Raw genomic sequence first — 18,975 nt, forward strand, 5'->3', positions numbered from 1 at the left:
TTCGGAAAGTCAAATCGAATCGAGGTTCAACAGCTGTGAGAATAAAAAAATAGGAAAAGTTGTTTTGAATACGGCTAAGCCATTGAGGTATAAACCCATTTTGATTAATTAAAAATTTATCATCAGCAAATTTACAGACAAATGGCCGTTTGATTGATATAAGTACTTCGTAAAATATACCACAACACTAAAAATCATCACATTGCAATACCTCTCCATAAACAAAGAGAAGACTACTTGTTTTGGGAGCAGGGAAGTTCGACATGAGTATATATATACAATATTTGAGGTAAATTATATGGCCTTCCAAATACCGTTTCGATTCCTAACATCACTGAAGAGACATTAATTGTCGAAATCCGGATATGGTGTACCAATTTTTGCACCTTTCGTTTGCAGTATACCATCTTTTCCGCAAGTTTATTGTTTTCTGTTTGGTATTACATTAATAATTAAGATCCATTTTATTCATCTGGTGATCCGTTTATTTGGCAATCGCCATGGCAGTCAGCAGGGTTTAAGAATATCTGTTGTTCGACCTGCTAGTCATATGCGATTTGTTAAATATACTTTTTCACTCATTTGGTCTTTTGGAAACTGTTGTTTGTGCTGTATTTAGACCCCTCTACCAAAAAATTTGTTTTGCATGCACACGTATAAAAATTGCGGTTTTTATCCAACCTATCATAGGTTTGAACGTTGTTTTCAATTTAGACTTTTTTATACAATATTTGTACATTGTCGGAAAATATAACATTTACTTGTAAAAGCTTCAGAAACATGACGAAATTCGAGGCTCGCCGAGCTTTTCTCCCATTTCGTAGCGAGTACAAATCCAATTTTATTTCCAACAATGTACATTTATTGTTCTTATCCAGCAATTTACAACCGGCATTTTAAGGTTTAGTTGTTGCAAATTGTTGTCTCTGATTTTTCAAAGAAATCGACATAGTTTAAACGCGGACCGCGACTAGGACCCCAAAATGAACTGCTACACATGTATCCTAAAAGAATTATTCAAATAACCGTTTGCTCTATATGAAAGCGGAATAACAGGAGACTAACAAGTATATTTAAAGCAAAATAATATGTGTGTACCTGTTATTTGCACAATTATAGTTTGCTGATTGACGGATAAAATGGGGGGAACTGTTGGTGTATTGTTTCTGGTCAATCTTGCAGCTGGCTACATGTGATGATTATTTTTAACCCTGCTTTTTTTTACCCAAACATTGGCATTGTCATTTTATAACCCCTACCCCTCATGGTTTTGTGTAGATGACCTTCTACAGTTTATACATAAACCGTATCATGGTATACATCACACTTGTACACAACATTACTTTATTCGTCCCCAATTTTGAAACTTATTTAATTGCACAGATTATGTTTTTAAACCTCTTTTCCTTTACAAACATCTTATCAATACAAGCTCGTAGCTGCTATCTTGGATATTGTCCATTACCGCCTTTTTAGAACGGTTAACATTGGAAAGTTGATAAGGATAAAACGATAAAAAAATCGTTCTAAATATTCCCTTTGTCTCTAAATCTTCATGCTATCAACTTAGCATGTATTTTACAAATTCCTTCCTCCTTCAATAATATAAAAACATTTAACTTCTTTGGCTTTTACTCGCGTATTTCTCTTTCAAACTAGCTTTTTCTATTCATTAACCCGTGTTTCAGGAACTATTTTTTTATTTTTCTGTCCAATCATAAAAGATTTAGAGTAATATGAACACGGTTTGTATCATACACATTTGAATGATTTTTTTTTAGACATTTACAGTACTTACTCACCTACTTACCAGAATCTACAATTCGGAAAATCGGAGATTTTTTTAATTCGAACTATTAGTTTAAAATCTTGCAAAATTAGTCCATGTTGAAGGCTCAATTTGTTTTTCTAATGATAGTGCAATAGTTCCATGTTTAAATATACATTTATAAAGCTGTAAATACAGCAAAACCTAGAAAAATATTCGGAAATTTCATAGAAATGCCATTTTATGTAAATTCAGTTTCTGTCGTTATTGTTTTAAGTTCTATTCAAAAGATAAGGTAAGGCAAGGATTCATGCGAACGACTGACAAAAGATGCAAAAGAAGATAAAGATTCTCATTCCGAATGAGTTGTTCCACTACATGTAGCAGTGGATGTTAATAAAAATATATTAATTCTAAGTTTCCTTCCTCCTGCAATAATATATCCTATATTACTCTAAATATTTTATGATAGGACAAAAAAATAATAATTAAAAAAAAAAAACACGGGTTAATGAACAGAAAATTTCCATAGCTAGTTTGAAAAGAAGTTGAATTATTCAAGTTTTTTTAATTCTCCTTTATCATTTGATAGTAACTGTTATAGTCGCATAGAGTCTAATCTGGAGCCAGTGGACAACAAATGATTACTATATGATACAAACAAAGACATTGTTTGGCAGGCAAATCTAAGGCTGAAGATACCAATGGGACTATCAAAAGTCGAAGAGAAACCGATTCACTATGGTAAAAAACGAAAAACGAGGAAAAGACAAACAACAGGCTTCAAAACACAACATAGAAAACTAAAGATTGAGCAGCACTAACACAACAAAATAATCCAGGATGATTCAAGATGCTCCAGAAGGATAAGCAGATACTGATCTACATTTGACATCCCGTGTTGCTGATGGTAAGTACCCATGCAGTCGGTGAGAATTGATAAAACGAGGACAGAACTGTGGCTACGCCAATAGAACATATCAGAGGTATATGTGACACAGAATTCCTAAACAGACCTACTAATGTAGTACTGTTACACAATTGTCCCAGGTTAGGGGAGAATTGGGCTTCTTAAACATGTTTAACCCCGCCATATTCTGCATGTGCCGGTCAGAAGTCAGGAGCCTGTAATTCAGTGGAATTCAACTTTATCACTGGTTACCTTTTCTCCAATAGCTTCCTCAGCATTACTCTATAATGGAAACCATGACAGGAAACACAAAACCTGTGTGATTAAAAAAGAGTATAATTAAAAAATTGAAAATGGTTCAGAAAATTTATTTCGAAAAATCAATTGTAAATTTTTTTCCTCCTGCCATATAAAGATATAAAGTATTACATTTGTGAGTTTTTAAAGTGTACATTGCAACATTCCAGATAATATATACTTTTATTCATTAATTGATTTTAAAAGAAATATTCCAGTATAGTAAAGTTGATTTTTATTTATTCAAATTTGCTGCTGAATAAAAAACGGATACAGCTATGAGAAAAGTTTCCGAATTCAAGTATAGTAACTGGAGATCATCGGTATATCAATTTACAATCAGACGCATATTTGTCATATTACAGATTATAACTTTATTTTCCTTTTGCAGGTTTAGTGTTACAAGATATAACGATTATCTTATTGAATTTTTTTGCAGATTATTGATGTGTTCATCACGAAAATATTGGCATATATGGTTTGTCATATCTTACCAAAATACCAAGAAATTAAATCAAACAAAACATTAGACACGATCTAGGTTAAATACTTAACCGGCTTATGCCATACAATTGCACCAATCATCACGAATTCGTTATGAGACAGATTCTAAGACCCTGTTTTGAAGAAAATAACGGAAAACATGTTTTTTCGATATATGATCGCTTAAGTTTCCTCACCCCCAGTTTTTACCTTAGTTTTGTATTGTTCTTAAGCCTTTTTTCAACCGTTTTGAATTTTCTATTTTCTATTATTGTTAGATGAGAATGACATCATGGCGTCAGAACTAGATTGGTTAGGTGCTAAATATGTATCTTTGCATTAAAAGTCACACTGAACATTTTTCAAACCTTTACTATGAAGCATATCGAAGCAGTACTTTGAAAACATTAGTTTGTAAAATATTGAAAATCCTGACTTATATGTCCTAAGTCAGGAGCCTGTGGATCAGTAGTTGACGTTTGTTGGTGTGGTTCATAAGTGTTTCTCGTTTCTCGTTTTTTATATAGATTAGACCGTTGGTTTTCCTGTTTGAATTGTTTTACACTAGTAATTTTGGGGTCTTTTATAGCTTGCTGTTCGGTGTGAGCCAAGGCTCCGTGTTGAAGGCCGTACTTTGACCTATAATTGTTTACTTTTAATACATTGTGATTTGGATAGAGAGTTGTCTCATTGGCACTCATACCACATATTCTTATGTATATTATATTCCGACTTTGACTTAATCTTAAGTGCTTCGCTTATTCATCATCATCAATCATAGTCATGTCTCTGTCATCAAGCTGGTTTGATGCACACAAAAAAAACTCCTTTTATGTGCCTCCCATATAATGCTTGTTCGTTTGTTCTGAGGGTTATCACCATGATGTATCTGTAGGTTTAATACCATTATCCGTTCAACGTCGTTTGGTATACTCAGTAGTTAAAAGTAGGTTTGCCGCTGTACACATCAGTTATACTTGAAAGACAAAAATACATGCACTATAATATATTATCATAATATTAGATTTAAGGTATTTGTAAAAAGCGATACGAGCTTCGAATCTAAAGTTTTTAACATGAGGCACACTTACAGGATTTTATTACAAAAATCTATTATTCTATTTTTGTCTTGTAAGAATGATTTTCATTTCTTTTTGTCAAAGTCAAGAAAGAACTGTTCTGTCCTTTGAAAGGAAAATATTTTATAAGTTTACCGTCAATCACGATACTATCTTTAATCGGTCTAACAATAGAATGTTTAAAAAAAAAATTGCAAAATTAATGTTGTATAATACCTAGCATGTTACACTTGTGTGAAATTTGAACCTATGTTTAGTATTATTCACACAGATTATCAATAAACATTGGAAGTACTGTCATAAACATTAGTATCATTGTAATATGATCAGAATTTAAGTAAAACAAAACTTAACACATAAATTAATGTAGAAACCGATGCAATCGTTGTTTCCCACCTTTCCAGGAATATTCTATTTTATATGAAAAAAGTGGATGTGGGATGTATGTCAATGAGACGGTAAACTTAATCAAACAAATTAACAAGAGAAGTCTATAGGGCAGTTTACATTCTCCGACAAAAGATAGATTTATATGCAATATGATAAACCTTAAATCTTCTCCCAAAAAATATGAATAAAATCAAAAGAAACAATCTTTAGATTTATCATTCACACCAAATTCTCTAAATACAAAAATAATTTAAGATACAACCTTTTTTTAATTTTTCCCCTAGGATCTTTTTATTTCAGCTTTACCCCTTATTCAATTTTGTTCTTACTTTTATGACCTCACATCTTGTCTCTTTTCTGCTCTCCCTTGCCTCATCTTTTCCCCCAAGAAAATTAGTCCGTAATAGAGAAATAAAGGATATGGGGTATCCATCCATGACACGAAATCGGTCCATGCACAGCAAAAAAACCCACAAAAGGCAAAGGAACAGCGCTTTTATTGCTGTTCTTCATCTTAAAGTCACAGTGACTCTTTTATTACGGAGAAAAAAAACTCTCACCTCGCTGCAAGTTTAGGACGGCCCCTTGCACCGGTTTGAGAGGAGTTCGGGTAGATGTAATCACCATCAAATCGGGCCCCCGTCAAAAAGAACATACTGGAAAGTAGTACATATTTAAAACAAAATAGTTCCTACGCATAAGTGTAAATTTCAAACTATGTAAAGTATATTTTAGTAATTAAGGTATCAAATGGTGATCCTTGTAGAACACACATTGACTGATAATATTGATAAAATACAAAAATGTATAAATGAATTCTAAAATTGAGGGCATATATTGACTGTTTCTCAGATATGAAGTACCTGGTTTGGTGTATCCAAAGTTTAGGTAACCTGTACGGTCTGATGTAATATGTTTTTATGGTATTCATTCCCTAAACTATACTTTTTTCTTTTCCCCTTTTTTAATGCTATTTTAATTATTCAGGTCGTCTAATTATCTCACATCAATTAAAATGTCAAATAAAGACATTTCTTTTCATTCCGATTCGGATTTTTTTTCCATTTGTTTTCATCTAAGTACTTCTTTTATTTAATATAAATTTGTCTTTAATTCAAATGTATGAATTCATTATTTGGTTTCAATATCATACCAGTTAAAAAGTTATCAAAACCAAATTGTTTATTAGATGTATTAAAAAATCCGTACATTGGTCGATTCAGTTCCGGTACTATTTTCATTTACTACATTTGTGTTAAGTAGCATGCGGATCGGAGCTTGAGCTACTGGGAAGTTTGACTGTATCAAACCACAGGTACAAGACGATTAAAAAAAATATACATGTAGTTATACTGAAAACACTGTATTCAGTATATATGTTACAGGAATTTTCTTAATTTAGGCATTTTGTAAAATGACTGAATTTTTAGGCAATTTACAAAATGGCTTACATTGACAGGCATTATATAAAATGACTAAAAATACCTAGTCATTTTGTAAAATGAACAAAATGACTGGAATGTTTAAACAAAATTCAACAAATTGCCTATTCAGTTTCAGGTAATTTGTAGAAAAAGAAAATCATGGAGATATGACCAAAATGGTACAGTAATATTAAGTTTATTCTTCAAATACCAACTGGGAAAGTTTGTATGTATGTCATAGGTCTTTGTTAATGAACATACTGTTTGTACTTACTTCGTATTTAAGACAGAATCTTATGACTTTCTTGTCATGGTGACAGAAGGACAAATTACAATAAAACGAAATTTACAAATAATATTTTAGAAAATCTAGATTCAAAACAAAAATATGAAGCAGAGAAAGAGAAGTATGTTGTTTGATTGACTGATAGTTGTTTGTTTGCGTTCAGTGGCAAATAATTTATGCTTATTTAGGACGAGAACTTATTGATAATAAATCAAATAGGTAAGTTCTGCAATGGATTGATCGGATAAAGGACAAGAAATTTGACTGCCGATTTGAAAGAAAGTATGTTGGATAGGGACAGATGTTACAGCAAAACGAATTCTCCTCAAAAGCATTGGTTTCACCATACAAGGTCGTGTTTGGTTGTAAAGTAAAGACATAAGTTTCTTCATCGTCACTGCCTCAAGGATATTCTTATGTCTTTAAAATCTGACGAATTAGGGTGTACTGATGCTAGAATAAAACAATGAACCAAGAAGAGAAAAATCAAGGTGCGTCAAAAGGGTAAGCGTCTCCTGCTATACATGTATCACCCACTATGCGACGAATCTGATTCAGTCTGGTGAATACTCTGATAATCCAAAAGATGTAAGTCAACATAATCACGCCAATAATACTTCGAATCTTTTGGAAACACATGAAAAGAAGATATTCATGTGTGTGCTGTTTGTGAAATCCCATGTTTTTCAAACGTTTAAATGTTGACAGAGTTGAAAAAGTTATGATTCGGGTTTCACCAAATGTGGTTATTACTAAGTGTTAAGACCAGATTCAACGCCAAACGAAAGATTTGACAAAAAAACTATGCGAAATGTGCAACATAATCTGCAATCCAAATATTTCATAAAATAACAAAAAAAAGTCGAGTTCAATAATTGTGGGAATTTTAAATAATTCAGTTGAATTTTTTTGATAATACTCTTTAAATGCAAGCATACAACTGTTGTGTTGTTCTATACTTTCAATGGCTCAGTTTGTGTGTACATTACATTCTATAAAATAAATCTGGCATTTTGTAAAATGCTTTTCAATTTTTTAGGTATTATATAAAATGCCTGAAAACATTAGTCAATATATAAATTGCTTAAATATTACAGGCAATATAGAAAATGCCTAAGTTAGGAAAATGACTGTAACATATTTATGTTTTGGAGTTTAGTGTTTAGGCCTTCAACAATGAGTAAAACCCATACAGCATAGTCAGCTATAAAAGGCCCCGAAATGACAAATGTAAAACAATTCAAACGAGAAAACTAACGGCCTGATTTGACCAATTATGACTTAAAATACATTATAAATTGTCCATTTAATATGATTTCATGAGTGAGAAATTGTCATTAATATAGGTCTAATACAGAAAAGCCGGTTTATACAGAATTTTTACTGGTCTTAAGTAACTTAGGTACAATGTAGCTATACACAGTTAGGAAAAAAAATAATGAAACTCAAAATTTTTAACCACCCTCTTTCCCTTGCTTTTTAACAAATGAGGCTTAATCTTTGTGTTATGTATGTGCATATGTATGGAAACAGCATCTTCCATAGAATTGATTTCCAATGTTAAAATGGTGAAATATAATCTCTTTTTTGGTGTAACGATGGCAACAATCTGCATTTATTTGATACAAAATATTGCAAAAAAGGGGGTGAAAATGTCACAAAAGTCCCCAAAATTTGGTCCAAAGTAGAATTTCAATCCATTAGAGTGATACCTTTTCTGAAACCATATACATTTATATTTATATAGGTCAAATAAAAATCATATGCATTTCACTAGTACTTCATTTTTACATAAAACTGAATTGGAAGTTCGAGGGTCAAATATTTGTTGGAAAACACTACAATAATTATTGGACCTATGGACGGTACAGATGTGAAAATACGGACCGTCAAACAGAAAATGGTCTATAAATATGCAAAAAACAATCTTGATGTTCATATATACCCACTTTGAAGGCTATATTATTCTTCACCTATCTAAAAATCAATTTTATTGCACAATAACTTTTATATTTAAAAAAATTCACAGGGGCCAAAATGCGAAACCAATTTCCTAACTGTTAATTGCTACCTTAATACAGGATTTTAACTTCCGGTTTTTGGGTCAGAAAATGGATTTGTAAAATATAAGATTTCAACATGTTTGATGGTACGAGTTGTTGTTATTTTTCATATGTTATACTATTTTTTTCTTTGAGTATACGACGGTAGAAAGTGTGACTATCTAGAATTGTCAACAATAAAAAACTATTTCTTTGAGGGCGCCGTCTGAGGTAAGAGAAATTTGTAGGGTTGGCAATCTTGGATATGCACCGCTTCGAATGGGCCACATTTGTTTAATTATTCCAGAATTTAAGGGTCCTTCGAACCATTTAAAATACATGTTAAAGAAGCTCTTGTACATGTCTTACTGTAGTAGCAAATAATTTGTCAAAACACTTACGTCAGAGAATTATTTAACGAATTAAAATGCGTCATATGTACAAAAAATGAATAAAATTGAGAATGGAAATGGGGAATATGTCAAAGAGACAACAACCCGACCAAAGAGCAGATAACAGCCGAAGGCCACCAATGGGTCTTCAACGCAGCAAGAAAATCCCGCACCCGGAGGTGGTCCTCAGCTGGCCCCTAAATAAAATTGTGTACTGGTTCATTGTAAATGGACGTGACACTAAACTCCAAAACATATAAAGGAACTAAAATTAAAAAAACCTACAAGACAAACAAAGGCCAGAGGCTCCTGACTTGGGAAAGGCGCAAAAATGCAGCGGGGTTAAACTGTTTTGTGAGATCTCAACCCTCCCCCTATACCTCTAGCCAATGTAGAATAAAGAAACACATAGCAATACGTACAGTAAAAATCAGTTTAAAAGAAGTCCGAGTCCGATGTCAGGATAGGTAACAAAAGAAACTAAGCAAATTGACAATGATACATAAATTAACAAAGGACTGACATGCCAGCTCCAGACCTCAATTAAACTGATTGAAAGATTATGTCTTCATCATATGAAAATCAGATACAATCCCTCCCGCTAGGGGTTTAGTATCATACCATCATAAAATATATGAGAAGAACATAACCCGTATCATGCCAATAACTGGTTTTAGAATACACATGTGTTTATTTCCGATGCAAGGACCCTATGAGTGAATCAATATTAATACCAATAATTAGCTTTATTTAAAGTCAGTTCGGCATGATAAATCTCTTTAGTGTACATACTGAAGTCGTCATTATTGAGAGCCAATATATCATCCAAATATCTAAAAAATTGGAAACAGCACGTTTAATAATTCCATGCGTCCGAAGCGCTTTTCTGGATTTACCTTCATCAGGAACGCTCAATGCTAAACATTTGAAAACCGAGGGATGTATAAGTACCGAAACAGTTGAAGAGCTATATGACAAAAATACCTAAAACAAATTCATCTAAGGTCAACTTTGCCTGAGGGGGTTGAAACCTTAGTTTCTTTATAATTTCAAAATTTATAAAGTGTTATTAAATTTTTGAATCAGATAATGTTTCGATGGGTTTTTGCTGATTTTAGTCATAAATTGTAGCTCATAACAATACAGAAACAGGTCCGCAATAAGTGGTGCACAGTTAGTTCCCATGGGAATTCCGAAATACTGACGATATACGGAACCTCCATAGCGACAAAAATGTTATCTAGTAAAAATTCAAGGGCAGTTATAGTATCAAAGCAAGTCCAATTGACATAGTTCTTTTGTTTGTTGTTACTAAAAAATGACCTAAAAGAGTTCGAACATATATATTCGCATTCCGACTTTTTAAATGCCCATTTAATCAGGTGTGTGAATTGTTTCTTAATAAGATTATGAGGCAAAGTGGTATATAGGGTAGAAAAATCAAAACTTTGAACAGATTCAAAATCACCAAAATAAGCATGCAATTTATCAAGTACTTCCGACGAATTTTTGACACTGCAAAAGTAATTAACTCCACTATTTTCAAAAGCCTTATTTGAACAATTTATTACCAGGTTTTTGATTGTACCAAGTGTACTTGTAAGTAGAATATATAGTTTAGTAGTGGAACAATGGCTTGAAGACGAAATAAATCTATATTTGTAAGGAGTTTTGTGTAGCTTCGGAAGCCAGTACATAGTTGGGACTTTCATTGTATTTGGTTCTGCTTGTAAAGAGGTAGCTAAAAGTTCATGTTTGTTACAGATGTCATTTTCCGAAAATGGAGTCAGTTGGAATGTTGGTGAATTCGTGATTTCCTTTTTTAGAACTTCAATGTAAAATTTACGTCAAACAATAATGATACTGTTAGCAGCCTTATCAGCCTGGACAAAAACAAATTCCTTGACGAGTTCTTTTAGCTTATGCTTGATACGAGAAATTGGGCTATTATGGTTGTTGTTAGGAGTAAAATGTTCTTTAAAATGTTGAATACGTATATCAACTATGTTCATTATCGAATTAAAAAAAGAATCTAATGATTTCTTGTCAGCTTTTTCTCGTTTTATCCATTTAGAGCAGTAAGTACGGAGTGAGTCGTGGATGATGTTACGACACTCATTCCAATTAATAATTGACAGGGGACGATATTTAGGTCCTTTACTGAAGAATGATTTCAACTCTCGGTCACGAACGATGTTAAGGTCTCCTGTGATAATATGGGAACTGGGGCCATAAATGTATTTGGAATTACTGCAATTTCATGACGTAGGTGTATTGTCACTGATGTTAACATCTTTACACACTTCGCTGTAAATTAACACATATTTCCGGGTAGATTGTTTGTAAACATAACAAATAAGAGGGAGTTCAGTATTATCAAAATAGCCAGGAATTTGTTCTTTTACAGAATGATCATTAAAAATACCGGCAATATTTACAAAATCAAAACCTTTATTGACATATTTGATTTTAATAAAATGTTTTTTGTGATCTTCAGGGCGATCAATTTTTGGAAACAATTTAGAATAACAATATGCAATTATAATTTGGACGATTTCATACTAAGGACTAAAATATGGAATTGTGTTACATATATCCAAAATTTGAGGTAATTTATTAACAGGTAACGAACAGAGCTTGGTTAATAGATAATGTCTACCGTTGTTTTTTGAAATAGAAATTAGGTCCGAAATATTTGTATTGTTATTACGAAATTTTCTTTGATTGCGATTTATTCCACGCCTATGAGAACGGTTTTTACGAACTGTTTTAGAAACTATATCCAAAATGTTAACAGAATATGTTCTAGATATATTACCAATTCCCATGATATGGTCATTAAGACCGAGAGGATAGACTGTCTGTAATTTTTAAATCCAATTGAATTCAATTATTTTTCGTGATCTTACAGAATGAGATTCCCCAGGCTGCTTATTAACTTCTTCTAAAGGTTGAACTTTTAAATATTTAAAATGATGATTGTGCTTCTTAAGGTGTTGATAAATGATACTTTTGAATAATGGGGTCTTTTAAAACGATAAAGGTGTTCTTGCGTGCGTTTAGATGAATATAGTCCAGTTTCACCTACATACTGAATACCGCATCCCGGTTTGTTTCATGTGAGTAAATATGTAATACTGTTAGTTTTTCAAGTGATATCAGTTTCAAAATGTAAGGAAAATGTGCGACCATTAAACGTGGACCTTACCGTATTGTTGGTGGAAAGACGCGGACATGTAAGTCATTTTTTGGCATGACACTTATAGATAGAAGGGTAACCACGATTTTTGTTATTACAAATGTTAGCGATAGTAGTAGTTTTAGATAATCGATTTTGATTTGATTTGATTTTTGGTGTTTTAACGCCACTTTTAAGCACCGCTTTTGGGCTATTTGGTGGCGGCCAGTTTTTATTGGTGGAGGAAGCCGGAGTACCCGGAGAAAACCACCGACCTTCGATAGGAAAACTGACAATCCTAGTCAATTAAGATTGGAGTCGAGTGTACCCGCACGAGCGGGGTTCGAACTCACAACCTCAGTGTTGACTGGCTAGTGATTACAGTAGTTACTACTTAGACCACTCGGCCACCGAGGCCCCTTATCGATTTTGAAGACTGAGACGTGTAGATACCCTTTGAACGAGTTTAGAATTAAGTATTTTTCCATTTCGAAGTTTCATTATTTGTTTTTTGTTTTTCCGTTTTACCAATTGAAAGGAGCAAAGAATGGCGTCCAGAATATGAACCTGCACACAGGAATATAATAAAGTAAAAATGATAAAACTGTTCGGCTAAAGACGTCAAACGCTATCCGTCATCAAGTACCCGACAAAATACGTTAACAACAAAACTTGAGGACAAAAAACAAAAGACAGGGTATATCAAGGTAGCGCCTGACGTCTGAATTGATAGTAGAATGGGGCTGAATAGTGAATACTGTGTTTTAAATAAATAATCCTAAAGTAATGAACATAGAGATGTTCTCGCTTGGACACGGACTCCATTAACTAGTGTATTACAAGAGCATAAACCTGAAGCACGGGGAGGCACTCTACTGTCTCCACACGGCACTAAAGACAAACTCTGTAAAAAATAAAATTGAGAATGGAAATGGGGAATATGTCAAAGAGACAACAACCCGACCAAAGAGCAGATAACAGCCCAAGGCCACCAATGGGTCTTCAACGCAGCGAGAAAATCCCGCACCCGGAGGTGGTCCTCAGCTGGCCCCTAACTAAAATTGTGTACTGGTTCAGTGAAAATGGACGTGACACTAAACTCCAAAACATATAAAGGAACTAAAATTAAAAAAACCTACAAGACTAACAAAGGCCAGAGGCTCCTGACTTGGGACAGTCGCAAATAAAATGAAGACTCTTTCTGTAAAGTATTGGTGGCTCTGAAAAGGTCAGTTTGTGAAAGCTATCCTTGACACCAAATGGATTTCAAATACTGGTTTCTTCGTCTCTCCAGTCCGTGGATCAGTACTTACCTTGACGTTGCCATCTTGTTTACATAGGTCAGTGATTTTGATGGGAGATAACGCGTGTGAAAATCAAAATGCTCAAAGGATTTTTCAACCGGTGAATGCAAGGGTAATTCATCGCATTTTATTATTTTGTAGAGTTATTCGACATTCCTTCAATTAGATTGATAATTAACCCAAATAGTTCATATTGATTCTGTCTGAGTCTTCCTACAGTGGTGTTTATACTCAGTCAGCTTTTGGTGGTTGTTCTAAGTCATTGTTAATAAAGGTGTCATAAAATAGGTTTTTTCATATTAATCCTGTATCATGTCCTCGTAGAGTCGTGTTGCGTCTCGATCAGCTGTATTGGCTCTTGGCTACGCCTCGAGCCAACACAGCTAACCTCAACCCAATACGACTGTACTTGAACATAATACAGGATTAATATGAAAACACCCATTTAATAACACTATATTATATTTTCTCTTTTTTATCATTTTGTTTGTGTTGATATTTCCTTTGTCGTTAATAGTGATGACTTTTTCTTAAGTAATAGTTGTCAGAAACAATCGGGTTAAACAAGGACTTCAAGTTCAAACATGACCATCAGGCTTAAGCATTCTAGAACAACGCAATTTAAAATTCCCGCCATTACAATTTAGCGACAACCGTCGTATATCAATTAGCATATCAATTAGCTCAATAATCATACTTCAGAGTTCTATCACATATTAGAGGCTTCAGTGCTTCTAAACATGTTTATCCCTCCACATTTTACGTGCTTATCCAAAACAGGGATATTATAGCCTAGTGATTGTCGTTGGTGAAAGTCTATTATACATTTTGTTTCATACATTGCTATACGCTTAAGTCAGGGCGTTGGTTTTCTGTTTTGAACTGTATAATATTTTGTTATCAAGGGGTCTTTCATAGCCTACTTTACATTTTTGAAGGTCAAATTGTGATCGTATTTTTTTGCATCTTTTTCCTTCAGCCTTTAACTTTATGAATATTTGTCACGTTAGCTATCGTATCACCGGTCCTTTTAAAAGAGATTTTTCTCTTTACGTCATTTTCCGGGCGATATTATTACAGATAAAGAGTCCTTAACAAAACATTTGTCACTGCTATTCCTCTATCTTTTGTCCATCTTTGCTATCCAAGTTTATGATCCAGTCCCCACTTAGAGGAGGGGGGTGGGGGTGAAAATGAAAGGAAATTCCCCAAAATTTGGTCCAAAGTATAATTGCAATCGATTAGAGTGATCCAGTTCCCAATTAGAGGAGGGGACTGGGCCGTAACCCTTGGTTAGCGAAGATGTCTTTTGTCCTGAAAATTGTTTTCATTTCACTTTTGGCTGTGATTTAGAGAATGTACATGCATCGATGGTTTACATATGAGATTTGTCTTAGGGTTAAAAAAACGAATACATTGGGTGTGTTCAAAATATGAAACAAGAGATATTTACCAGTCATTTAGGAATAATGCCTTTTCAATTATTTTAATAAAAATAAAAATGACGAGTGTTGCCAGTGGAACAGTAACTGTTGTCTTATCCGGAAAACCTAAGTCAAAGCCTTGTGTTTGTTATTGTTTGTGTTGGCCGAATTTTAGTTTTCTGGAGGAATCTTGGTTGTCTTTTTGCCATGGTGCTTTCTGGTTTTGTTCGGATAACTTTTGTGAGCCCCTTTTGTGAATTCTAATTTTTCCTATCCACAATTATAATAGTTTTCTTCAAGTGAATTGTCTGGATTTTATTTTTTTTATTTTTTATTTTGATAGTGCTCTTATTGTCAGAAGTCCTGTTTTTATCAATGATATTCTTTGATACGGTTATGTTTAAATAGCATTGTTTTTCTTGTACATAGTTCTTTATCTTTTTTTTTTTTATTAAATATCATTTTTATTGATATTTTCTTTTCTTTTTTGTTTCGTTTATTTGTTAAGTTCTGGTTATAGACGTACTTTATATTTTACTAAACTGTTTATTTTAATTGTGCGTTCGTTTTGTGTTGTTATAATCCATTGTTGAAAATTGATGTGGTTTTCAGTGCAAACGAAAAAAGTGTATCACGGCATGTGTTAATGGACCTTTCCCAAGTCAGAAACTTCGACATTGTCTATCTTTATGGTAAACAGAAGTGTAATCCATATATGTATTCTTTAATTTGTAAGGCCATTTTTCGTGTTTTTCTCTATTCTTCATAATTTTTGTCCATTATTCTCTATTCTTTATATTTTAGCACATCATTATTCTCTTTTCTTTATTATTTGGTCCATTTTTCTCTATTCTTTATATTTATTTGCCAATTTTTCTCTATTCTGTAAACCTCCATCCACACCCTCAAATATGATCATTCTGGGATTTGTATTTCATTGTTCATCACTTTTAATGTGAGATATAACTTTATGAAATCTACGTTATAGAACTATTGATTTATATGATCTGAGAATCTAACGGATACATATGTCGAACGTTTTGTTTCTTAATTTTCAAATTTACCCGCGTCTTTCACATAAATATATAAGCAAACAGGTCATGTGATTTATGTGGGCAGATATAAATGTTGACTAACGATTGAAACGAAAGTTGGGAAAGATATTATCGTAAGTTTTCATGTTGCTGTTGTAGTTTATATTCACGGGTAAATAAGTTTACAGCAAACTTAGTGTGAATAAGAACTTTAATGAACAAAGTGAAACCTTGAATGGTAACAAGCTTCCTTGTTGATTTATTCTAACATTATAAAAGGGTATAATTTGACGTGCCGAAATAGAATTTTGTATTTGATGATATGTTGAAATCATCTGCTAAAGCTGATGAAACTACGGTACCATTCAAATGCTGAAAATGGCGACAGATTTAACATATTTTCATAATAGAAGCCAACAGAACTGTTATCCTAATTTGATAGAGATCGCTGTTTTGGTCACTTGCTATATAATATAAAAAAGATTGAGCAGTAGCTATATAGGGTCCCTGTAAAACCGGGGGTGCGATAGGGGCTGTGCTCTTGTGTTTCGGGATGGTTAATATAGTTACTCCATATTATGATCCATTATAGTGACACCCTCGTGATGACGTAGCAAGTAAACATTCTATTATAAGTCGCTTTCGGGGGTGTCATAATCGAGGAAAAAAGAACAGTTTTGTGCATGACTACGACACACTGCTATAATTAATCACAATGAGTGTAATTTTCGATTATTTTAGCTACTAATCTTTTTCTCGATTGTAAAAACGTTTAATATTTCTAGAGTTGTTTTCCCTTACAACAAATAATATTTACGTCGGCATGTAACGTGTAATACATTAACCTTAGCACCGTTCTTATCGTAATGGATCGATGACCGCCACCTTTGTGTCATAGATAGCTAAGTTAGACAGCTACCTGAATTTTTTATAAAGTTACTAGCCTTTGTAAAAGAGAGTCGAAAGATACCAGAGGGACATTCAAACTCATAAGTCGAAAATAAACTGACAACGTCATGGCTAATTTTTTGAACAAAATTTTAAAAAATCAAATGAAGCGGATGGAGGCACATATAGATAACCGTACGGCCTTCAACAGTGAGATAAAACCGTATAGTCGGCTATAAAAGGCCCCGAAATGAAAAATATGCAAAATTTGAATTGAGAAAACTTACGGCCTAATTTATGTGAAAACAATTTACGAAAAACAAATAAGACAGACATGAACTAAAAACAACCACTGAACTACATGCTTCTGACCGGGGACAGGCATATAAAGAATGTGGTTGGTTTAAACATGTTTGTGAGCGCTCAACCCTCCACGAACCTGGGATAGCACAACATTAGAAAATACTATAAAAATCAGTTGAAAAGGGCATAACTCATCAGATCGATACAAAGCAGAAAAACATCTAACAAAACACAGACTGGACGTGGCAGGGTATTTATACATCCCTAACAACCCAAAGACACAAAGTACAGATCTGAGCGTACTCGCAGTTACTGACAGCTAGTTCATAGCCAATAATACCTAATAACAAAAAAAAAACATGTATCTAAGATAAAAATATCAATCATTACACATCCAACATTTTGGTCATATTGCTCTTCGCGTGTTTCGGTACATATTAGACCTACTTAACTTTCAAATATTTGACTCTGAGCGTTCTTAATTTAGGTAAATCCAGAGAAGTTCTTCGGACACATACCATTTATAAAGTATTATTTTCATTTCTAATATAAAATATGCCCCCTTACACCACACATCAATTATAAATTGACAGCTTGGTTCGAACCCTATGTTATTTGACTTTGATTGCCAGTTTTCATGCCGAAGGTCGGTGGATCTCTCTGGGCACTCTGGTTTACCCAACCAAGAAAACCTGGGCGCCTAGGTATAGCTTACAGCCATTATCCACCAACAAACAATTAATTTAAAAATTTACCCTAATGAATTCTAGACCTTCTCATTTACTTAACGTACTATTATATATTTGATCAGGAAAATACATATGGCATCTAAACTGAAAATATCGTGTGGTTCATGTGGATACGAGGACATTTCGAAAAATGCAACGAAATGGTGTACCATATGTGAAGAGGGATTCTGTGGAGAATGTGAAAAATACCACAAATCTATGAAAGTTTTGAGAAATCACAAGATGATTTCTATTGAGGACTATCGTCAAATAGAAAACATTCCCGTAAATCTGAACTGTGAGATTCATGGTAAAAAGCTAGATCTTTACTGTAAGAAGCACGATATTGCGGTATGCGTAGTCTGTATTCCTTCGGAACATAAATCCTGTTCCTCTTCTGATGTCATCTCCAATTGATGAAGCATCAAAAAACGCAAACCAATCAACTGCTCTCTCAGACTTAGAAGGGACTATCTCAACAACGATAGACAACGTAAAGCACTGTATCAAAGACCGAGAAATAGCTTTGGCAAATGTAGACCAAGATGAACAAACAATACGTAAAACGATTACAGACACACGGAAGAATCTCAATAAATACTTGGATGAACTCGAGAGAAAACTGCTGCTAGAATTGAAATCCAAACATGAAAACTGTAAATCTAAAATCATGAAAATTCTTAATCAATTGAAGAAAATGGAGAAAGAGGTTGAAAAACTGAAAGAGCAGACACTTCAAATGAAACGTTTTGCATCTGACTTACAAGTGTTTCTTGGAACGCGTCAATTAAACCAGTCTGTTAGCAAACAGGTTGAATCGCTCAAAAAAGAAATACGAGTTTGCACGAAAAGCAGAATGGAAATAGAGATGCATCACATGATCTGTTCCTTGAAGAAGGAGGTAAAACAGTTTGGAGAAATCAAAGTTATTGAAACCATGACCAATCTACAATTAAAAGATGTAAACATCGACCATGCTCAGAATCAGATACATGGATTTTCGAAAAATATTCTTAATGTCGGTATGCAGTTGAAACAGAAGTTT

The 18,975-nt window shown here is 33.5% G+C and overlaps 1 protein-coding gene across 3 annotated transcripts in view; it reads left to right on the forward strand.

Moving 5' to 3' along the window:
- The first annotated feature begins 16,045 nt into the window (after positions 1–16,045).
- LOC127729557 (tripartite motif-containing protein 5-like) overlaps positions 16,046–18,975 on the forward strand; it is a 78,875-nt gene continuing 75,945 nt past the window's right edge. Inside the window, exons 1-2 of one of the 3 annotated variants that reach the window (XM_052237384.1) lie at positions 16,052–16,145; positions 18,014–18,741. In XM_052237384.1, coding sequence (XP_052093344.1) covers positions 18,331–18,741 — 411 coding nt within the window. In that variant the 5' untranslated portion in view covers positions 16,052–16,145; positions 18,014–18,330. Of the gene's footprint in view, positions 16,146–18,013; positions 18,742–18,975 lie in introns of all 3 variants that reach the window. The other 2 variants (XR_007994698.1, XM_052237383.1) reach the window with 2 other exon arrangements.

Source organism: Mytilus californianus, unplaced genomic scaffold, assembly GCF_021869535.1.
Source record: "Mytilus californianus isolate M0D057914Y unplaced genomic scaffold, xbMytCali1.0.p SCAF_2, whole genome shotgun sequence".
Lineage (NCBI taxonomy): Eukaryota > Metazoa > Mollusca > Bivalvia > Mytilida > Mytilidae > Mytilus > Mytilus californianus.